The sequence below is a fragment of the Sander vitreus genome, chromosome 24, assembly GCF_031162955.1.
Source record: "Sander vitreus isolate 19-12246 chromosome 24, sanVit1, whole genome shotgun sequence".
Lineage (NCBI taxonomy): Eukaryota > Metazoa > Chordata > Actinopteri > Perciformes > Percidae > Sander > Sander vitreus.
Genome location: NC_135878.1, coordinates 4,109,505 through 4,133,048, shown reverse-complemented (window position 1 = coordinate 4,133,048; position 23,544 = coordinate 4,109,505). Strand labels below are relative to the sequence as shown.

At 41.2% G+C, this 23,544-nt stretch overlaps 2 protein-coding genes across 2 annotated transcripts; one reads left to right on the top strand and one right to left on the bottom strand.

The window, feature by feature from the left end:
* Nucleotides 1-1,302: 1,302 nt before the first annotated feature.
* LOC144512874 (uncharacterized) lies at nucleotides 1,303-13,205 on the top strand. The gene is made up of 12 exons (XM_078243834.1): nucleotides 1,303-2,593; nucleotides 2,693-2,777; nucleotides 2,859-2,936; nucleotides 4,397-4,463; nucleotides 4,735-4,905; nucleotides 4,986-5,158; nucleotides 5,291-5,455; nucleotides 6,316-6,428; nucleotides 6,705-6,897; nucleotides 7,974-8,088; nucleotides 8,779-9,674; nucleotides 11,931-13,205. The coding sequence occupies exons 1-12, from the start codon at nucleotides 2,454-2,456 to the stop codon at nucleotides 12,744-12,746; spliced, it is 3,012 nt and encodes a 1,003-aa protein (XP_078099960.1). The 5' UTR covers nucleotides 1,303-2,453; the 3' UTR covers nucleotides 12,747-13,205.
* Nucleotides 13,206-14,535: 1,330 nt separating this feature from the next.
* Nucleotides 14,536-23,499, bottom strand: LOC144512873 (adrenodoxin-like). Its single transcript, XM_078243833.1, has 4 exons — nucleotides 22,952-23,499; nucleotides 16,406-16,530; nucleotides 15,883-16,012; nucleotides 14,536-15,239 (listed from the first exon to the last, which is right to left on the bottom strand). Exons 1-4 carry the CDS (start codon nucleotides 23,089-23,091, stop codon nucleotides 15,131-15,133), a joined length of 504 nt encoding a protein of 167 aa, XP_078099959.1. The 5' UTR covers nucleotides 23,092-23,499; the 3' UTR covers nucleotides 14,536-15,130.
* Between the last annotated feature and the right edge of the window lie 45 nt (nucleotides 23,500-23,544).

Below are 23,544 nucleotides of genomic sequence, written 5' to 3'. Positions count from 1 at the left end.
TTAATAAAATAAAATTAATATGTGGTCACATTTATGTTGCTGTAAATCTGTACACAGACTTAATAATTGAATGCCTTTTTAATTGCATTTGTTTTATACCACAATGCTCTGAAGGTGTCAACCGAATCTGATAAGATATTTTAATGGGATTCCAAGTGACAGTTATAGTGGCTATATGTAGCTTTCAGTTTGTGTTGATTCTAGCGGCCCCTTTGGACAAAAGTAGTAGTGTTTTTAACACACCTGCTGTGTAAAGCTCTTTTCTTTATGGTGCTGTATTAGTACCCACCGTATATATTACTGAGTTAGCGTTACTTGTCATAGTTGCGATGAATGTTTTGCTCAGACAGATAATTTATTTACAATAAGAGAATACGTTACAGATGCATTGTTGGATTTCAAGTGTTGTTATCGTAACTTAGCCTACTTCGGATGTATCATGAGCTAAACCGAGTAATGTTATCACTGTCACTGTGTCACGAGCCAAAGCAATAAGAGTTTGTTGTAGCAACCAATGTAATAATAACTTAGATTCATATAGCGCATTTAATGAAACCCAAGGACGCTTTACACAACTACGGGGGGACAAGGGAAAAGAAAATAGCAGGCCAACACAAACACGGACTAAAAGTAATAAAATGTCCACGCTAAATGGAAGGGGGACGTAATTTAATAAAGGCTACTGGCGTACAACCACATCACGCAATCTAAAGTTATTTTATGAATGAAATAGACATCACATAGCTAAGGGCCAAGTCGGGGTCGGTTTTGAATCATTTACAATCCCGTAATTGTCTCCCATCTGTTGAAAGCCCGACCGAGTGTGACTCAGATTTTGCCCGTCATCTTTCACTTTTAGCGGTTCTTTGTTTATTTCCTTTTTCCTGTGATAGCCCTGCCCCAGTATCAGCCATAACTAAAGCGGATAACTTCTGACATAAAATTGAAATACAATTAGGCCTATATAAAAACATCTCCTTCCTTTTACCTGCAGATCACTTACACAGGCTTTTCCGGTGTTACACCGAAATCTGTGACCCGTCAGAATGTGTGCTCTGTAGCGCCGTCTACCTGCCGAAAAGCAGTTTCTGACTTCGGACCCGGGCAGAGGTGTTAATAAAAACTATATAAAAATAGCACTCTTTTTACTTAGTCTCGTTTGCTGTTACAGGTCATTTATGATCATCAGATGGAAAATTACAGTTTCAGAAACATTTAAAAGTTACTATAGTCACTTTAATGTGACTTTAGTAACTTTGACTTGACTTTGATTACCTTTCTGTAAACTTTGTTCAGGTTCATTGTTTATGTTCACGCTGCCTCACGTCACAGGCTGTAAAATGGGTTTGTTTCAGTAGTATATGTTGGTGATGCTGTAAACTTGACCTTAAATGCCAAATAAGCAGCAAACAGACAGGGCGAGCCATACACAGTTGTACAGAGAGCCGGTTTAGCTTCACACAGTGATATCCCACCATCTATCCTGGTTAACTGGAAATTCAAATCTGTTAAATAACACTGTTAAGGAAGAGGGTTCAATTTCAGTGATTAAAGTTCTATTATCACAGGGCATCAGTCTGAATGCATGAGCCACATAGACCACTTAACACAGGTTTATTTCATTCAAAATGGTGGTGCAAATGATAAGGATAACAAAACCGACACACATTGACTGGTGAATCTGAAGAAAAACAAATAGAAATTAGACAAAAGTCGAGATATAGTGAGTATGTTTACATGCACACCAACATTCCACTATTATTCTGAATGTGATACAGGTCATGTAAACCGCATATTTCAGTTTGATATTCCCAATAAGGCCTTTTTCCAAATATAGCATTTTCCGATTAAGATGTGGGATATTCCGGTATTATTTTCAGGTTTTATACAGCGCATTTGGAATATGCGTCTCAATCTGTGTTTTTACCTCAGTTTACGTCCTCTTGCCTGTTTACGGCTTATGGTCAGCTCTGTGCGTTACTATGGTTGCTGTACACAAACCAACCAGCCAACAGTTTGCAAGGCTGCAGACCCGATAAGAAGGAGAAACACAGCCACTTTTAAACATTATCAAAGACTTGGATATCAACAGGTTTTTGGAAATGCGCACACGTCGCTACGCCGACTTTTTCAAGAAGCTGGTTGAAGGAATATTCCCACGGTCCAACAAGTCCTCCACCATTGGTAAACTTTGAAAAAATCGTATTTTGCACGGCTGCATGTAAACGGGAATATTAGTGGAATATTCACTTTCATTAGCCACTGAAACAGCTTAGTTGGAATATCGTCTTTTTCGGAATTAGGGCAAAAAATGGAATATTATGTGCATGTAAACGTAGTCAGTGATGAAGGAAGTGAGGTACAGGAAGTGAGGTAGGAAGGTGGCGGTATGCACACCAAGTTGTTTTCCAACAGCCAAAAAATGTCAAAAGAAGAAGAAGGAAGTGAGGTAGATGAGAAAAGTTAGGTGCCAAAACAAGAGAAAATATGGATCTTTACTAGACACACAGACTGTGATCAGGTGTGATGTTCCTCTCTATGTTTGCCTCAGCTCAGCAGAACAGAAAGAGAGATGGCTCTCCCTCCTCAAAAGGTAAACTCTGCCTTCATGCATCAACATAAAGTGTGTCCAAATGTGTGTGGAGAGAAGAGAAATCTGACGTGTCGTGTTCCCTCTTTGCTTCCTCTCCAGTCGCATTAAAGAAGAGAAAGAGAAGGAAGAACCTAAAACCATTCCTCTAAGAGTGTACGGGAAGGGAATCAATACTTTTGCTGTTGTAAGTTTATTTTGAGGTTTGAGCATATCTACTTTTACATGTGTGGACATATATGTCAGTATGTCCTTCTGCCCCAATTAGACCAAGACGCTCCCGGTCAGCAACTCCGATTCAACCAATGAGGTGGTCCGACTGGCCCTGCAGCAGTTCAGCATCATAGTGAGTGAAGAACGAAATATGTTTCTCTTGCTTTCATGAAGTGTAACACAGGGCTGTGCAATTAATCTAAATTTTAATCGCGATTGTGAGTTTGGCTCCTAATGAGCACAAAAACAGAGTAATCGAGAAAAACGATTATTTTGCACATTACGTTTTGCAAGTAAACTCTTATTTTGTCTTGTGCTGCAGGAAAAGTATGAAGGGGAAATTGATGACTTGTTTCACTGTTTTTAAGTTCAATACTTGCAACATCTTTCCAAAAGTCAATGAGTAATCGTGTTAAATAATCGTAATTTCAATATTGACCAAAATATTTTTTTCTAAAATGGAGCAGCCCTAGTGCATTATACGCTTGGTCTGTTTGTGCGTGCGCACCAGAATCCTACTTTTCCCCCAAACAATACTGTAAATGTATTCATGATGTTTACTGTGTACTTATTTAGTCAGCTGCCTATTTATATTGTCTGACACTGTTGCTAAACTTGTTTGCATTTGTATGATGTGTTTTGATCATGTAAACCTGCAGGTATTTGTGCAATGCATTCCATTTTGCTCCTCCCAAAGAGAATATGAAAGAGAAGCGAGGATGGAGGAACTGTATTTACCAAATGGGACATCTTTGTTCCCTCCAGCGTCACTCTGAGGACACGATTATTAGTTTACAGCTTAAAGAAAAACGCCTGATGATTCCAATTCTGATTATACTGCAGTATCTATTGCTGCATCACATAATTAGAAATATGTTTAATACTGTAAGTCAGGGAGCAATAGAATCTTTAATAAAACACATAATTTGTTTGTGAAAGGCTGCAGGTATAAGAAGTCTGTCCTTATTAAAACTGTAATTCTAACCACAACTGTGCACCTGTTTAGGTCAGATAGTTAGATAGACTAGATAGACTTGGAATGGAAAATAAGGTTTAGGGTAACTAGAAACAGTGTCACCATGACATAGTTTGTCCAACCTATCTTTGTCACAATAAAAAAAGAAAATATCTAAGGGATCCGTATCAAGATTGTGTGTTTATCGGCCGATACATATAATTATCAGATTTTTAAACTTCCAAACATTGATAGCCGCTCCGTTTACTGTCCCATCAGGACATAGGATACACCTGTGGTTTTTCCCCACTCACTCCTTGTCACGGAACATCCTTGGTGATGGCGGAACCTCACATGGAATGCAGAAATTCTTTCTTACCAAACACAGAGAACAGAGGATGGTGTTTTCACAGAAGCCCTGTAGCCCAATGTCAGCTCGGTTGTGCAAGTTACATGTGATTTTAACACACAGCATGTGAAAAGTGGAAGAGAATAATATTCTTTGTCACATCTCAGCGTCCTAAAATGCTTCTCCTCTGCAGGACAGTCTGATTGGTTTCTGGGGCATCTTGTTCTCTGAGGCCGTGTAAAGTTGTGCGTCTTGTTTTTTTGAACATCTTCGTCTCTGTTTTGCTCAGGGAAATGTGAAAGACTTCCAGCTGTGGGTCATCTCCAAGAGGGACAACACCCCCTACCCTCTAATTGGTCAGTGAGTGAGGTCTAGACCAGTTTTAACAAAATATCATCAGATCCTGTCGTTGCTACATGGCATTTCTAAAGGGGAGCATGACAGAAAAGGTTATTTGTTTTTTAGACACACTAGTACCATTCATTCCCAGAGAAGAGTGTGTGTTGTAGCACACTGCAGCTGCACTGTGTGCTGACTAATAATGGGATGTTATGGTGCTGTTTTATGTTTTATAGCAACGATATCAAGCCTCCAGGGAGTGATTCTGCCTCTTGTCCTCTGTCTCAGGTCATGAGTTTCCTTTCAGTATCCAGATGAGTCATGTGAGACGCACGATGTCTCAGGGAGGCGGCGGCGGAGACAGACAGAGGGCCATGCAGGTGGAGCAGATGCAGGTGTACAAGCAGTGCCAGTTCATAATGAAGCCTCGAGTCGTTGAAGCGCTGCACGTATCTCCAGGTGAGGTCATCATTCATTCAGAAAAGTAAAAAAAATAGCACGAGTGTTTTTGCTCATGCATTCTGGGATTGCCTTTTCAGAGTGGCCTCAGAAGCCATTTAAAAGGAGGCGTTCCCTCATCACCTGGGCCTTCTGGCGAGGCTCCTCCTCTCACCTGAATGAACTGTCCCTTGCCGGCGGGGCCCGCGGCTGCCTGTTCAACCAGCCGCTCAGCTCCGTTTGTGTAGACGGCGCTCTGCCAAAGCCAGTTATGGTGAGTGGGCACAACGTCAGTAGTGACTAACTGGGATTTCAGTCCTTGTTTCTCCTTGTTTCTCAATCTATTGTTACGGTAAAGAAATGGCTGCAAACACTCTCCCTCACTTTCTCTCTCCTCCCTCACCAGGACATGATGGTGTTTCTGTACCACGAGGGTTCATGGACGCGGGGGATCTTCCGTCGGCCGGCGGGGGCTCGGGCTGTCAGGGAGCTACGGGAATCTCTGGACAGTGGCGAGTTTCAACTTCCTCTGACAAGAGAGCACGTCTTTCTCATTGCCGGAGTCTTTAAGGTGAGACGGTGAGAAGTGTGTGTGTATATTTTAGTTAAACCTGAAAAGGCGGAATAAAAAAAAAAATCTTCATATACATCTTTGCTGCAGATAAACACTATTTAATGAAACCAAGAGGCTTTGAAAACGTATCATAGCAACACAGCATCATCATGACAGTTTTTGAGCATGTATGTATCACTGTGTTGGTTACCCTGTTGACCCACATCTGTCAGCACAAAATGAATCCGCTTCCATCCTACTCAGCCTGTGTGTGCCATGCTATGTAGCTTCGATAGCAGGACAAGATGTTCGCAGCATAGAGCCTAGATTGTCTCATTAATGTAATCTGGATTATAATCTTATTATCTGGAGGGATAACAGAGAGCTGCTCTGCACAAGTGCCTAAACTATGTCACATATTTACACAGCAAGATTTCTCATTTATATTACATTACATGTCATTTAGCTGACGCTTGTATTCAAAGCGATTTACAATTACTATATATGTCAGAGGTCACACGCCTCTGGAGCAACTATGGGTTAAGTGTCTTAATGTATCACAGTGGGAATTAAACCCAGATCTCCCACACCAAAGGCATGTGTCATATCCACTGCGCCATCACCACCCGAGTTTATTTATGTCAATGATTTATATTTTTTGCAGCCGTGATATTGTCTCATTTTAATTGCAGTATATGTGAGTGAACATCTCTCACTTATCCCAAGTAATAGAAATGTCTTACACCAATACCTGGAAATACAGGAACAAAGAGGAGTAATAAACAATATGTATGGATTAGTACTAGTGATACGTCTTCAGACAGACATCATCGTAGAGAAAACGCTAGTGTGATTGACTGCCGTGGCCATGTTTTCAGGATTTCTTGCGCAGCATCCCAAGCAGCTTGTTGGGTTGTGAACTGCATGAAGAATGGATAGACGTCCTGGAGGAGGAGGAGGAGGAGGAAGAACAAGTGGAGGACGTAAAGAGGTAACATTTACACTATACTGCTACTCTACTTTTTTAGTATCATTTGATGGCATTCCTTTTAGCCCAAGGGCGCCTTAGCTGAAAGAGAGACGAAGCTGGGACCCCCTACTACATATGTTGTATACTGTATAACTGAGCTGCATATTGAACTGGGTGGATGGATGGATATTCAGTGTGGATAATGGACCACAGCAGGGGTTTCCAGATGCTTGGAGATTTGGCAGTTCTTCATGTCTACTAAGACTGACTATTCTCCGGTTGTGTCTTCTTTTGCAGGATGATTTGTCGCCTGCCCAAAGAAAACGCCCTGCTGCTTCACTACCTGTTGGCCATGCTGCACGGTATCGAGGCCAACGCCCACGAGAACCAGATGACAAGTTTCAATTTATCAGTTTGCATCGCTCCCAGCATGCTTTGGCCTCCTGGAGTGCCTTGTAGTCCTGAGGTGGAGGGAGAAGGAACTAAGAAGGTAAAAGGGGGGAAGAAAAAATATCACAACAACTAATACATTGTGGAATTTGACCCAGACCTAGAAAGAGTTGGTCGCTGTAACTTTGGCTACTCCTGCTATTTTAACTTGGACACACAGGATTGTTCTAATCTTGCAACACAATTAAATCAGTCTGTCTAAGCCATGCCACAGCTCAGTAACAAAGAGGGTTCTTAGTTTTGTCTGCAGGTCATAAAAAACATTTTGTTTTGGGCATTTTAGACCTTTATTATATAGGACAGCTGAAGATGTGAAAGGGAAGAGAGAGAAAGAGGGAATGACATGCAGCCAAGGGCTGCAGGTCAGAGTTGAACCTGGTGCCGCTGTGACAAGGACTGAGCTTCTGTATATGGGGTGCACGCTCTACCAGGTGAGCTAACCAAGTGCCTCGAAAGTAATTGGGTTCATGAATTTTCCAATTCATCATAACAATTCGCTTTATCAATAAAAAGGCCAAATGCCCACCTTTTAGCTTTTTAGCCTCTGCAGCATAAGATTAGGACAATTTCCTCAACTGATTTGGAAAATTGGTATATTGACTTCCAAAACATGGCCCTCATTAACGCTGTTATGTTTGTGTTCACACAAATGTTAAGCTGCACAAACTACCAACTAAAAGTTCTTTTTTAGATCAACGTGTGTGTTTGTGTGTGTGTGTGTTAATTCCCCTGTTAATGAGAGCATTGTAACACCCTAAACCACGTCAGGCTTTTCTCAGGAATGTCCAATCAGCATTATAAAAAGTGTAAAAGGTCTGTATATTTTAGAACAGTTTGTTGTGAACTAAGCAACCTCAGGGTTGATGTCCTGCAAAGCACTTTGTTCCAGAAAGTATTAAGCATTGTAACACAAGTAGCTGCAGAAAAGATGCACTTTAAATGCTGAAAGCAGGAGATAGGAGAGTGCTTCCCCGCAGCCTTGAAAAGTTTCAACACTACAGTTAGTTGGACAATGAACATTGAGAAATGCTAACACAACTGTTTCACTGTTATCATTGAATCTCAGTTGTTACACTAGTTTAATACCAACCTCTCTCTTCCTCCTGTCTGCTGCAGGTTTGTGAGCTGGTAAAGTTTATGATTGAACACTGTCAGCAGATTCTGGGAGAGGATCCCTCCTCCCTGTTTGGAGGGCAGCCACACAGACTCAACACTGACGAGATGGGATCAGGTACACAAATGTCTTTAACTCGAGAGGGATTAAACATTTATGTTAGTCTATTTTAGTTACATCTCCTGCATCCATTTAGAATGTTCCTTAATCATTTTGGACACATGCTAGCAGTAAGCATATCTGCTGTTTTATTAATGAGTTGAGTAATCCATCACAGTAAACACGCAGTCTGTATTGTTAGATGAGGAGAAAACACATAGGTGGTAGATGTGTGACCATGATATCACTGCCAGCTACTATGACCCATGAGCTTATGGTCAAGTGCATCCCCAAATCACATTTGAATGGATACCTTTACGTCACCGAGTTCAGGATGAGTCATCCACAATATTTTAATGTTGTACAGGAGGAGAAAATAGACCTTCTGATTTGACTTAGAATTAAAAAATATGTTTGTTTTACATGTTTGGCATATAACAAGAAATAGTTGCACAAGTGACACAAGGATGCAGGATTAGAAGTTGGAAAATGTGTTTATTTTATTGTTTCTTTATAAAGTCATATCAATGTCAAAAGAAACCCCACAGATTACAGGAAAATTCTTCATGAGTAGAATTTTTCATGAAGTATTTACTGGCTAGAAGTTTGTCTGTCTTTCTGCGTGTCTTTCCTTTTGCTTCGTCTCTTCTGCATCAACTCTTGGTTGTGTTGCTGGACCATTAGACTCATGGCTGTACCCTCATACAGACTCATCCTACGACAGTCTAGAGAACGAGCTGGACAACATCAGCGGAGGCTCACCGGGCTTCTGTAGCAGAAGGCACACCAGACCCAAACCACTACAAGGTAGCCTGGACTCCATCCTCACATTCAGCGACTACGACCCAGACACAGACCCAGACTTGTACCAGACCCGAACTGACAGCCCAGAGTGTCTGAAGTTACACCCACTGGGGAGAGCCAGAGGACGGAGACAGGACGCATTGACTGTAGACACCTCCACCCTGGACTCACTGTCCCTGGATGGTCGGCACACACAGCGGCGGCGCTCAGAGCCGGCTATAGCATATGTGGCCAAGTTCCAGCCGTGGGTTTCAGGGAGTACTGATGGTCTCTCTGGCGAGGATGAAGATGATGAAGAAGAAGAGCTCTCCAAGAAGCCAAGCAGCCACATACTCACTTCAAAAGGTCAGACCAGGAGGGGTGGAGGTGAGCCCGCATCAACCCTGCATGGAGCTCAGGAAGTGAGCTCCCCCAGCCTCTCCTCCACCGCCACCTCCTCTGCACAAACCCGCTCCTCCCTAGACTCCTTGGACTCCCTGCACTCCCTCAGCAGTGACCACACCTGGGCGACCAGACGGGGGCTGCAGCCAGCCAAGGCACATCTGCCCCCCACCGCGCCCCCTTTATCTGTTCCCTCTTCTGTCCCCTCCACACCTCTAACCATTAACTCTGCTCTGACCTCTGGTGGACATCCAGACCTGGAGACTTGTCCAAAAGGCTCCCCAACCAAAGAAGCACTCAACTGGGGGACCCTAAAAAGCTGCAGGGGTCTCCACCCAAACTCTTGGCTGAAGAAAGGTCGGAGGCTGTCACCAACCCAACAAGACAACTTGGAGAAGGAAGAAGAGGACAAGACTGGGGTGAGTAAAAAATACCAATATATTTATTTATTTTTGAGTTTGATTATAGCATCAAATCACATTACATCCACATTTGATGCATTTATTTATCTTATCTAATGCATTGTACTATCTCCATCGGTCTCCATGTCCATTTTCCAGTACTAATTTCATCAGGCATGTCATACTCATCACTCTGCATATCAATTTTTTTTTTAAAGATTATTTTTGGGCATTTTAGGCCTTTATTTTGACAGGACAGCTAAAGACATGAAAGGGAAGCGAGAGGGGGAATGATAAGCAGCAAAAGGCCGCAGGTCGGAGTCGAACCCGCTGCGTCAAGGATTAAACCTCTATACGTGAGCGCCTGCTCTACCAACTGAGCTAAAAAAATATTTCAGTTAGAAAAGTGATATGCAGGGCACATATCACTTTTCTAACTGAAATATTTTTTTCATTCACTAATTAGTCACAGTCATTTTGTTTTGATGCATTTCCAGATGTTATGCTACTGTCAAATACAATACTACCCTTTCTGTACAGGTGTTTAATTTTGAAACATCTACAGGAATAACACCAGTAAAAGTGATCAGAGAATTAAAATAGTATTTCCTTTAGAGCAGCAGAGGTTATGAGTTACATGACTGTTTTTATGCTAAGAGAGCAGGTCTTGAACTTGACACTGGCACCTTTAGTGTCAAGAACATCAACACAAGGATTGAACGCTCAACCTCCAGTTTTCTTGAGACTTTAACCTTCACCTTGCCTTGGTGAGCTACATGCAAAGCTTGTAAAGGCTCTGGTTGGAAGTTGTAGTTATTGTTCACATTTCAGACAAGTTGAAAAACTGTCAAGATAAATGTGGGATTTGATCCTTCAACCTCAGATTGTTGAGTTAGTAACTTATCTCTGTGAACTATTCCTAATCAATTAAGTAATCAACAAATTAACCGATCAATCAATACATTAATCAACCAATTAATAGATAAATTAACAAATCAATCAACCAATGAATCTGGAAAAGTCAAATACTCAAAACAGTAGTCTAGTGTATCAGATCAGATAGCTCAGGGTGATGGAACACTGGTTGGAAGAGCACAGTGGTCATGAGTTCAGTACCCATGAGGTCCACTTCATTAAGCAGTTTAACACCCAGTAACACAAAGTATTTCACAGTAAATGTATTTGTTTCCTAAACCCAACAGTCCCATTCGTCTTAACTGCACACTGTAACTGCTGGAGGAGGTGGCAGCAGTGGTGGCAGAGTCAAATATGCAGCCACCCCTCACCCGGGAGACCCAGGTTCACATCCAGCAGCGTGCACATGGTAGGCAGCAGCATTGGGGCAAGGCAGCTGGAGAAATCCTGGTAGCAAAGTACTCCAACTGCCACCAGGGTTTCCCCAACTGTCTTAAAACCTTACCTTTTGCCGACTGCAACCATGATTCCCCCCCCAAGTGTCATAAGGACAACACAGGACTTTCACCCAGGAGACATGTCCCACATGTCATGGTTAAGTACTTTCCTAATCCCAACTGGACCAAGGACAGTTGGGTTTTGGAAAGTACTTTTCCATGACACAAACCCCAGTCTCCTGGGTGCTGAACCTCATCATAAGGTGTGCACCTCATGGGTATTGAACTCACAACCATTATGTTCTTCCAACCAGCATTCCATCACACTGAGCTATCTGACTCTTGATACCTGAACTGGTTGGAAGTTGTATTTATTGTTCACATTTCAGAGGAGCGACATTGAAAAACTGTCCAGATAAATGTGGGATTTGAGCCTTCAACCTCAGATTGTTGCGTTAGTAGCTTATCTCAGTGAGCTATTCCTGAAGCTGATATTTCAAGTTTCCATTCTATTATTTGTTGTTCACACTTATAAAAACAAAATAAAAAAAAAAACAGTATAGTATGCCAAAAAACTTAATAAAATAGTATATAGAATGACATAGTATAGTATAATTAGTCATAGTATAGTATGTAGAAAAAAAGTGATAAAAAAGACATTGTGTAGAATGTCGAAAGTAGTAACAGAAAAGTCATACTATAGTATGTCGAAAAAAATAATGGAAAAGTCATAGTATGTCGAAAAAGTCAATGCGGGGGTATGCTTTCCCCCACAATATGACAACTTGTTCCAACCTGACCGAAAGTTACCCAACCAGCACTGATTAAAGGCCTTGAGCTGCAGATCATCAAAGTGGACCTTTGAGAAAAATATATGATGAAGAGAATCTAAACTCAATGCATTCTGTGTTTCTACAAACAGGGAGATCCTACTGATAAGTCGCTCCAACTTGGGAAACCTGTCCCAGTGAAAGGAAAAGCAGGCGAAAGGGGAGGAGCAAAACTGATCTGCAGCCAGCAGAAGCCCAAAACCATCAGCAGAGCCTCGAAAGATGCAGCAGGAGGAGGAGGAGGAGGAGGGAGCCATGTAAAGGGGAGGCCTGGCCCAGACTCCCACAAGCCCCGGCATCCTAACCAGGACTCATCCAGCCCCCCTTCCCACCACCGCTCTACAGGGAGTCTCGATTTTCCCAAGCCCCCCTGGCTCCATACCTCAGACCTCCCGCTCAACAGCACCCATGCCCATACAGGAGGTGACAGCACCAACCACAGCGGCGCAGCTGAAAGGGAAGTCGACGAGCTGAAGCAGCCTTCACCGTCTTTATTCTACAGGCAGAGTGGTCCGTCTCTGTCCCTGTTCAAGAAACACAAGTCTCACTCCGTGGAGGAGGGATGCGACGCCCGGCTCTACAAGCGCCGGGGATCAGAGCCCGGACGGCAGGTTGTGGACCGAGCCTCCACCCTGACCTGGGCCAGGCTGCCCAGCGACCCGGGACTGAAGGTCTTGGAGGTGAATTCACAGGAAGGGACACCAGAGGTCCGGTTCTGCCTGTCCCCCTTTGCCACCAAAGCAGTGAGGGATTACTTCTCCTCTCACCCACGCAGTAACCCCCAGAGCAGCCAGCAGGTGACGCTCGCTCTGCTGGAGAGTCGCAAGGAATGGCTGAAAAGGTGCAGCGATCCTGCAGCAGAACCAGACTTTGACCAGCTTCTGTTTGCTGAAGAATCTTATGTCTGATTAGGACTGGATTAGATGAATGCAACAAGACAAATCACTTAACTTAAACACACACTAGAAAAGAAAAACAAAATGGTTATTATACTCGGCACCTTAAATGCATGACTGCTTTTTAGTGTTTGGTTAGACTCTTAACGCATTGACCTCTACCATCCAATACATTTTGCCTGAGTCTGTGACAGGACTTAAAATTTAATTCATTTGCTTTGGTAGAAAACCTAGCTTTCAAACAAACAAACAAAAAAGCTACATTTTTTGAAAACATTAGTTACGAAGTACATTTTAAACTAAGCTTATTGCCATTAAGGGAATGTATACATTTTTGCTTGAATGTCCTCACTGCTGGATTTACACATGCAGATGCACAAATACTATTGAAAAATGTTTAGAACAGTCTAAACTGATGGATTGTTTTTGTATCAAATGCATAATGAAACTAAGTTATATCCAATCCATGAGCTTTTTAGAAGAATGTAACCTGTGTTTTTATTTTGAACTATATCAGGCCAAAGTTAAAACCTGCCAATTTAAACTACCTGGGGTTGCCTTCTTTTACCATGAACAAGTCAAATCTCTCACTAATGATTCATCATTGGATTTTCTGCTGCATTATGTTTGGACATTTAAATCTGTTAGGTACCATTCATGAATGGTTAATGACTATACTGAGATTATTATAAAGTAAACCTGAGTTTTTTTAAAAGCAGACCCTTTAAAGAGCCGGCCTACACAACTTTTAACATTATGTGAGCATCACTGATTTCCTGCATCAGCACTTATTTAAAATGATGTGATTTAAAATTAAAAGTTTAAGCACAATAGTTGCATTTAAACATAATTAAAAGGAGACATTATGGGATATAAGATTACTTTTACACCAAATCAGTGTACCGCTATAGCTTATATAACGGCTAATACAATCATGATTATAGTTTAGATTCAGAAGCATCACTTCATGTTACTGTTGGTATCTTAACTTTAACAAATATGTTCCAAATTTACACAAGACTTGTAGATTAAGGTCATATGATTTTAGTGGAAATCTGAACTGCCTCTTACTATTGAACAACTCCTTTTTTAGGTCTGCAGTGAGTCTTTGCTCTTTAAATATTTGGTCATTAATGGCATACACTGTTCTACAAGTCTTTTTATTTTATTTTTTTAACACTATATACATTTCAAATGCTTTAAATGCAGCATTAGCACTTTTGACATATGAAATGACGTGTTCCAGCACATACAGCAGTACATACATGCAGAAGAACAATTTGTAGGTATGATCCTTGATTTTCTATTTGTTGCCAACAATGTGGTTTTCACACATGCCTGTATTGATTTGCATTAATCAAATGGGTCCTGTCGCAATGTTTCCATTATGTAAATATGGCCCCTCAAGGATGTTTTTCAAGCTTTATATTTTATGCAGCTCAAAATATTGTTTAAATAGGCCACAAGACTGTTGCTTTATTATACTGTCTATGCCTACTTTCTGTATTGTATGTATTAATACGCTGTGTTAACATGCCTAAAAAAAAAACCTGCATTTGCAAATAAAATGACTTGATTAACGTTTGATGTAATTATTGGTTTACAGTTGTGGTTATCGGCAGGGGGAAATAAGGACCCTGTGCTAGAAACAAGATATTGATTATTTTCAAACTGAATATATAGAACATGAAAAAACTGACAGTTCAACACGCCATTAGAAAGGTGATTTCACGATTTCAAGATCACATGACTGAATTATACGTTTACATAAAGGATCTGATCAAACCAACAATAGTAGGGGTATACATATGTTGAATAAAATATTGGGGGACATCAGCACAACCTCTGAGGCGTCAAGAACGGTTAGTTGCATTGGTTCACAAACATTTCCTTCACAGGCTGCAGTCAGCTGTGTACTCTTTTAGTGGTGTACCTTTTCCTTGTTCAGTGATAATGACTGCATTTACACACAGAGAGAATCTTGTTCTATCATAGGTTTGTCTTAGCTTAGAGTTTATGTCATAATATTTTATCATGATTCCTCTCACCAGGACGGCAAGGTTCTCTAATGGTTACAGAGTTTACAGGTTTACTCTAAAACTCTTGCCTATGTAGTTTTACTTTCTATAAAAAAAGAAGAAAAAAAAAGAAAAAAAGGATTTGCGAGTCCAAATCCTGTATCTTTACATTCTGACTATTAAAAGCTGACTCTTGTTGTCTGACTTGGAAGTATTTTCATTTTAAAAAAAAAAAAAAAAAAAAAAAAAAGGAGGAAATAATGCTGTGGCAGTCCAGCAGTGCTGACAGATTAACACCCACCATCGTCCCTGTGCACTTTCCCTCAGTCCTGACCGGGCACAACCACAAGGTCTACTCCACGTTGCCCCGCCGCGGGGTTAAGAGGATCCGTCTTTGCTCTGTTTGATGTCCGCTACACTCTCCGGAACCCTGGCCACCAAGCCCTCCAGAGACTTCGTCAGACAGATCTGGCAACCCAGGCGAGATCTGTGGGGAGAAAAAAAAATAAGGAGTGTTAAGTCTTTAGCTTTCGGGTCGCCATGTTTTCAGCAACAGGCATTTCATTTATTTACACTCTTTAAATCACTTCTATATACAGAAGTTTTTATTGTTAGTTATTTAAAATTGAAAAGAAGCCAAAATACGATGTGTATTTTGTAAAGTTGAAGCACTAGTTGTTTTTCCTATATTATTATTATTATTATTATTATAATAAGGTGTAACTGATAATATGTCACGGTTGTGTTTACAGCTCGTTGAACAGAACGGCCCGCCTGCAGAGTTAAGTTGATGCTGGTGTAAGATTAACTCTTACTAATCTCTTTACCTCAACAGAAACATCTCATCAGCATCATGCAGGGTGTGACACACCTGTCTTAAAAAGGATAAGACAGATATTTTCAATCTTTTTTTTTTTTTTAATCCGAACATTTTTATAGAAAAAAAAAAATGAATTTATCCACTTAACAAGTATTCTCTATGTAGAGATGCTGCCAATGACGAATAAAAAAAAAATCCAATTAAAGTAGCTGTGGTTGATGGAATCTCACTGCTGGATGGACAGGTTTGGCCGTGTGTTTACACAGGCCTGCTGTGTGTTCAAAGCAAAAAGTGTTTGTGTCCTCCTTACGTGTCAGTCAAGCCGTAGGCTAAATCTAGCATGTCCATCTCCTCGTCTGTGACTGGCCCCAGAGTTTTGTAGACGTCCTCGTCAAAGATCAGATGGCATGTGGAGCACGCCAAGGTTCCCTCACAGGCCCCTGAAAAAAAAACACACACACACACACACACACACACACACACACACACACACACACACACACGGTCACAGAGGCCTCAATGTCTGAACTCCTGAGCCTGAAAGAGCTAGGCCTGAGGTGAATCATATTTAAATAAATTTGAATGCCTGCTACATTGTATGTCCTTTCAGGTGAGAAGAATAAGGTTAAATATCCTGCAATACAGACATGGAGGGAACATCACTCAATGCAATAGACATATCTGACATATCCAACTGTAATCTGGTTTTGGGTTGTGAATTGGTTGAGAGGTGTACTAGCATAATATTTCATCAGAGGGTGGACTTTCACAGCCAGAAATCTCTATCCTACACCAAAGTGTGTGAGTGTGTGAGTGTGTGTGCGCGTGTGTACCAAAGCCATCAAAGTCAAGGTCTTCATTAATGACAATATCCAGCAGGGAGTCTCCCGGCGACCCCGTCGCTGTGACCTTCTCCCCGTCTCGGTTGATGAAGTGGACCGTCACCTTGTTGTCTGACCTGACAAAACACACACAGTTGTCAGTCAACCATTTCTAACTCAGACTCTTAAAAGACTCATTTTCACCTGCCAGGCTCCCTACAGCCCTGACAGTTTCCACCACCCGTCACTGCCCTCTAGTGGTCAGAGCTCATCACTGCACTCAGACCAAAAGATGCCAAAGTGCTTCAAAACCTCAGTGTGGGAAACCCAGAACAGTGTCAACTATATAAAATCCTTTCTACGGCCTGTTGATTTATATAAGTACAGTTTACTCCAGCTTCGTACGTTGTATATTTTGTAACACTCTAATAGTTAAACACAATTTTATAGACCAAACGACTTACTGATCAATTGAGAAAATAATAAGCCAAGTAATAAGGACATCACTATGGTAACTATTTATAAAAAGAAAACAAGTAGTTCTGTCTATAGGGTGAAGAAGCTCTACTAGAAAACCTCCAAGACAAAAATGTGGCGGAGGAAGAGTACGATGCATGCTACAACAAAATGACATTCATGTGTAGCAGGAGTTGCTGTCTATTGTCAAGCTCTTTCTATAGTATATCATTTTTATTAGGAGTTCTCCTGCTGTGAATATATAAGGCCAAGGTTATGAGGTTATCCCAGTGGGATCACATAACAATTGTCACATTGTCAGACCAATTTCTAAATTAATTAGACAACAGTGACCAGTTAAAAATCAATGATGCCTTCCAACACCACAGATGCATTGAAGGTTAACACTTTATGCATCAAGAAAAGCTATTTTATATCACATAAGCAGGCATAATTTCATCATGTGTGTCATTACAGGTGCTGGTCATATAATTAGAATATCATGAAAAAGTTGATTTATTTCAGTAATTCCATTCAAAAAGTGAAACTTGTATAATGTATACATTCATTCCACACAGACTGATATATTTCAAGTGTTTATTTTACTTTTGATGATTATAACTGACAACGAATGAAACCCCCAAATTCAGTATCTCAGAAAATTAGAATATTACTTAAGACCAATACAAAAATAGGATTTTTAGAAATGTTGGCCAACTGAAAAGTATGAACATGAAAAGTATGAGCATGTACAGCACTCAATACTTAGTTGGGGCTCCTTTTGCCTGAATTACTGCAGCAATGCGGCGCGGCATGGAGTCGATCAGTCTGTGGCACTGCTCAGGTGTTATGAGAGCCCAGGTTGCTCCGATAGTTGCCTTCAGCTCTTCTGCATTGTTGGGTCTGGCGTATTGCCTCTTCCTCTTCACAATACCCCATAGATTTTCTATAGGGTTAAGGTCAGGCGAGTTTGCTGGCCAATTAACAACAGGGATACCATGGTCCTTAAACCAGGTACTGGTAGCTTTGGCACTGTGTGCAGGTGCCAAGTCCTGTTGGAAAATGAAATCTGCATCTCCATAAAGTTGGTCAGCAGCAGGAAGCATGAAGTGCTCTAAAACTTCCTGGTAGACGGCTGCGTTGACCCTGGCCCTCAGAAAACACAGAAGACCAACACCAGCAGATGACATGGCACCCCAAACCATCACTGACTGTGGAAACTTTAAACTGGACTTCAAGCAACGTGGATTCTGTGCCTCTCCTCTCTTCCTCCAGACTCTGGGACCTTGATTTCCAAAGGAAATGCAAAATGTACTTTCATCAGAGAACATAACTTTGGACCACTCAGCAGCAGTCCAGTCCTTTTTGTCTTTAGCCCAGGCGAGACACTTCTGACGCTGTGTCTTGTTCAGGAATGGCTTGACACAAGGAATGTGACAGCTGAAACCCATGTCTTGCATACGTCTGTGCGTGGTGGTTCTTGAAGCACTGACTCCAGCTGCAGTCCACTCTGTGAATCCCCCCCACATTTTTGAATGGGTTTTGTTTCACAATCCTCTCCAGGGTGCGGTTATCCCTATTGCTTGTACACTTTTTTCTACCACATCTTTTCCTTCCCTTTGCCTCTCTATTAAAGTGCTTGGACACAGAGCTCTGTGAACAGCCAGCCTGTTTAGCAATGACCTTTTGTGTCTTGCCCTCCTTGTGCAAGATGTCAATGGTCGTCTTTTGGACAGCTGTCAAACCAGCAGTCTTCCCCATGATTGTGTAGCCTACAGAACTAGACTGAGAGACCATTTAAAGGCCTTTGCAGGTGTTTTGAGTTAATTAGCTGATTAGAGTGGCACCAGGTGTCTTCAATATTGAACCTTTTCACAATATTCTAATTTTCTGAGATACTGAATTTGGGGGTTTCATTAGTTGTCAGTTCTAATCATTAAAAGTAAAAGAAATAAACACTTGAAATATATCAGTCTGTGTGGAATGAATGTATACATTATACAAGTTTCACTTTTTGAATGGAATTACTGAAATAAATCAACTTTTTCATGATAATATTCTAATTATATGACCAGCACCTGTATATTTGTTAAAGAAATATAATATTATGAATAATGATGGAATTACTTAAATTAGGTCTCTTGTTTGACTAAATAGCCGTATTAAAATATCATTTTAAAAACGTCACAGCTTTATTAGACTGCAATACCACAATTTGACAGCAGATATAATTACACATGAATGAAAATGAATTCTTCAAACCTTTGTTCAGCTGTTGCTATATAAACATTAAGACAATGACTCACAGATTGTATTTTTTTTAAAGATTATTTTTGGGGCATTTAATAGATTCCTCTTCAGAGAGGATGCAATTGGAGAAGGTGGTGCACACCGCATCCAAAATGATAGGACATGCCATCCCATCTGTAGCCTCTATCTATTGACAGGACAGCTGAAGACAGGAATAGGGGGAGAGAGAGGGGGAATGACATGCAGCAAAGGGCTGCAAGTTGGAATCGAAGCCACGGCCGCTGCGGCAAGGACTAAGCCTCTGTACATGGGGCGCAGGTGAGCTACCCAGGTGCCCCAAAAGAATGATATTTTTAACAGTGTTGGATTAGACATTTGTCCATTGTATAGTCGGTCAATAAATGTTTCTATTCAGCGTCATGAAGGTTGAGGATAAACATTCTTCATCTGCTTAGTTTGCACTAGTCTTAGTCACTATTTAGCTGAAGAGAACGTTCTTTCCAACAAGTTGGGGTTTACACAGTCCACCCTCCCAGCCCCAGGTCAGGAGTAACACAGCCACACATTGTGCAAAATAAATAAATACAATCACTGATCAGGGACCAGACATCCTTAAGAACCTACTGCACTACTCATAAACTACTGTGGAGGGTCGAACAAAAAAGGGTTAGAAACCTTGGTAACATTTTTCTCTGACCCTAGCACTGCGTGCCTAATCTTTTCTAGTTTTAGGCATATGTCCTTAAGGCCCTGGGAATGTGTGGGAGGGTGGGGCAGCATCCTCCCTCATCCACTCTCCTCCGTCACACACACACACACGACAGGAGAAGACGGCTGGCGAAATTCACAAGTTCACGAAAGGTTGGTATCTCGTCAACACCTTTACACAATCACTCATTAAAAAGTGCTATAAAAATCTTTTATATTCTGAATACAGTGTTGTCAGTGTGTTAATGTTGGAGTCCCGACCCGACTCTTAGCAAACAAGCGATTGCGCCTGCAATTTAGAAAGTTAACTAGTCGCAAGTTTGTGGTAAAATGCAGTTGGGTTGTCGAGGTCAAAACACTGTATGTAGCAGCTGTGAATCAAATGAACTTATTATAAATAGTTATGTCATTTTTTTTTAACTCTTCCACTGAAAAAGGCACGTGTTGAGGATGAGGACCAGCCTGAACCGGAGCTATCAGTCTGAAACAGAGCTCAACAGGGCTAGTGAGCCACACTCTTGAAAAAACTGTAGACTAAAGAAAACTATTATCAAAGACTCACTAATTTCCATAAATTAATAATTCAGTTATAAAGAGCATTCAAGTATAGACTATTCCCGTTAGGTTTTTTTCCCAACTGCTTACACACAAAATCGTTTCATTTCGTCACACGAAATTACACAGCAAATCTCCAAAATCAGAAGCTATTTCTCAGCCTTTCACTCAGTTTTCAAATTGCATAAAACACTTTTTTCAAAACATTACAAACAATTCTCTACCTAAGACACAAAAAAGGAAATGACTTGCTTTCCTTTTCTAAACAACTAATCAAAATGCTACACTTATTTACCAGGGCGCGCACACACACACACTCCTCACATTTGCAAACACATTATGTCATAACTGAACACTAACCACTAGTGAATGTAATGTCAATAGGAATTGTTTTGAAAGAAGGAGACATAGTTTTGAAAATGTGTGTAAGCAGTTGGGAAAAACTAATTCATGAAATTCCCCGGCACTCTTAGTCAACCTCTGATTTCCTTGGCCATGCATATTAAACTCAATGACCTCCTGGAAATCTCAGGACCAGCAGGAACCCTGTGTAATCCGCTTTAAAAAAAAACAAAAAAAAACAGCCAATTATCAAATTCCATACACTTTCCTGCACTACATGATCTTTTAAGACCAAAACATGCATAGACCTGGAAAAGCCTGCATTAAACTTTGATCGCCCAAGTGGATTTTCGAACATGATGGGTCAGGGTCAGCCATGCACGTCTGACGTGAGCTCACAGGGACAGTGTCAGGCAGTTTAAGGCCAGCCCGGCATTGTGCAATTCAACAAGTTGTTTGGCCCTGGGAAGCCTGGCCTTGGTCAAAGCCTTGTACCTGAACAGAAGGATGGATCACTTTAGCCTCAGTCTTAGTGAAAGTGAAAGAAAGCATAGCATAACAAATGTTTATTTTGTGATAAAAGCAACACATTTGGCACAGATGTGCATGCTATGAAAAGATATATCGGGGCTGCCAAATATGCCTGAATGTCGCAGAAAACCGATATCATGACTCTTGACGATTGCCAAGGTGCGATAACATGCATCTATAGAATGTTGATTAGCAGTACAATGGACAGAGATATCGCTGGATAAAGTCCAGCGTCATCGGTAACCCTTAGTCACAGTTAAAGCTATACTGAACTTTGGAAGAACTCTGGGTTGTCATGGTATGCCCGTCTAAAAGGTGAAAATCAATTGCTCCAGTGAGCAGATTACGGTTGATTAGGTTCTCTCTCCATTCACTTCAATTGGTCCCTTCATCTCATTTTTGGCACATAAACATATGTTAACAAAGCAGATTCTGCTTACATGTAAAATATCAAGTTCTGTTGCAGACATTTGATTATTTACACTTGTGACCAAAGGTAGGTACTCATTTCTTACCAAGCATGGTAATGTATTTGAAATGTAAGCCACCGCTCCAGGATTTGTCCTCCATGCAGCCATGAGGAGGCTGACAGTAGGATGTTACTCCACGTTTCACGTGCTGCACTTCTCGGCCTGCAGACAATATTGATTTGTACTATTGATTCATATGTTTTTGTGCGAGCAGTTTCTGGTGTGCACAGTCTTAAAGAAGGTACAGAACTTTGGCTTATCTGTAATCTTCTAATTAGCTCGAACACACCCTGGCAATCATGAAGAGTCATGCATTCAGTTTTTCTGCAACATTGTCATATTTATTTTATTTTGAAAAATGGCTGATTTATCTATATCTTTTCATAAAATATAAACCTTCATCTGTGCTAAATGTGTTGCTTGATCGAAAAATAAATGAATTTGTGAATATGTTTAACCTAGCTGCCCCACTACCTGTACCACATGACTTAACACGCATGGACTTGGAAATACCTGCATGAAACTGTAATCACCTAAATGGATTTTTTTAACATGTTAATCTTGGGAGGGGTCAGCCATGCACCCCTTATGTGAGCTCACAGGGACAGTGTAGCAGTTTAAGCCCAGCATTATGCAATTCAACAAGTTGTTTGGCCCTGGGAAGCCTAGCCTTGGTCAAAGCCTTGTACCTGAACAGAAGGATGATCACTTCAGCCTCATCCAAGGTTCAATCAGCTTTAAGATGATAACACTACCGCCACTCTTGTTATGTGACAAACACACCAGTTTTCACACATTGAAATCACACAATTTCAGATTTTAATAAAAACCCAGATCTGATCAATTTGTTTTAACCTAACATTACACGTGTTTTTTTTTTTTACTCTAAATAAAACCCCATTGATTAATGTGACAGCTGTGCGAACAAACAACGCAAATTTAAAAGATTAAATGTAAAGAAAGTGAAAACGCTATGCATTGCATAGTGTTTCCTACACGTGACTGAGCCTAGCAAAGCCAAGAATAATTGACTTTAGAGAAACGTCTTTATTTAGCTAACGTTCTACTTGATATCCTACCAGGCGGGTGCTGATGAGCAAGGTCACATGTCTCACTACCCGTTTTCTGCATGGAGTTTGGCGTGCGCCTCTGTGCATGCAACACAGAGATGAACAGTATGCACGGTTGCGTTCCAACGTTGCCTTGTATTTGAACACTAAGTTACTCTCTCAGTAAATGTACCTACCTCAGAGACTGTGTGCCGGTGGTAAAACTCCTCTGACCAGTCAGCCAAGCACCAGCACTCGAAGTTACTGCCGCCGTCCTCCAGGAATATTCTCGTAACCTGACGTGAGCCAGTCTTCTTAACGCGGTTACTAAAGCCATTTGAAGTAGCTAGCTACAGACACGAAGTTGACAAGGAGCTGGTGAAATATCCGACCTGCTGGGCACGCAGACACAGTCCACTTCGGTCAAGCTCTTTGCTTCTCAACGGAGAGAAACCCAAAGAAGTTTGACTTAGCCCACTGAGCTAGCTAGCTAAGCTAGCTTGTTTTAGCTGCGAGAAGTCACTCTGGCACTGTAACGTTCATTGCGTAACGTCACGTGCAAGTTAACCTATGGCAGGTGCTCGTTGTCTCAGATCCCAAATAAATGAAGTGAGTGTGATGATCAGCTACAAAACACGAAGCAGGCTGATACTATTGCTGCATTAAAACTCCCCAGGTTTATGTAGTCATGAGCAACGTAAGAGACTCCATGTACCTCCTAGCAAGAAAACTGTACACAGTAGGCATAATATAACAACTTCCTGCCATGACTTTAAAAATAAAAGCTTTA

What these genes read in the sequence shown, in the direction of transcription:
- LOC144512874 (XM_078243834.1), top strand. Translation starts at nt 2,454, where the DNA reads ATGAGAAAAGTTAGGTGCCAAAACAAGAGAAAATATGGATCTTTACTA. An exon ending in TGCAGCAGTTCAGCATCATA is followed by an intron (nt 2,937 to 4,396) that starts GTGAGTGAAGAA and finishes TGTTTTGCTCAG; the next exon opens with GGAAATGTGAAAGACTTCCA. An exon ending in AGCGCTGCACGTATCTCCAG is followed by an intron (nt 4,906 to 4,985) that starts GTGAGGTCATCA and finishes TTGCCTTTTCAG; the next exon opens with AGTGGCCTCAGAAGCCATTT.
- LOC144512873 (XM_078243833.1), bottom strand. Translation starts at nt 23,091, where the DNA reads ATGGCTTTAGTAACCGCGTTAAGAAGACTGGCTCACGTCAGGTTACGA. An exon ending in ACCGGCACACAGTCTCTGAG is followed by an intron (nt 16,531 to 22,951) that starts GTAGGTACATTT and finishes GTGTTTTGTCAG; the next exon opens with GTCAGACAACAAGGTGACGG. An exon ending in CCTTGACTTTGATGGCTTTG is followed by an intron (nt 16,013 to 16,405) that starts GTACACACGCGC and finishes TTTTTTTTTCAG; the next exon opens with GGGCCTGTGAGGGAACCTTG.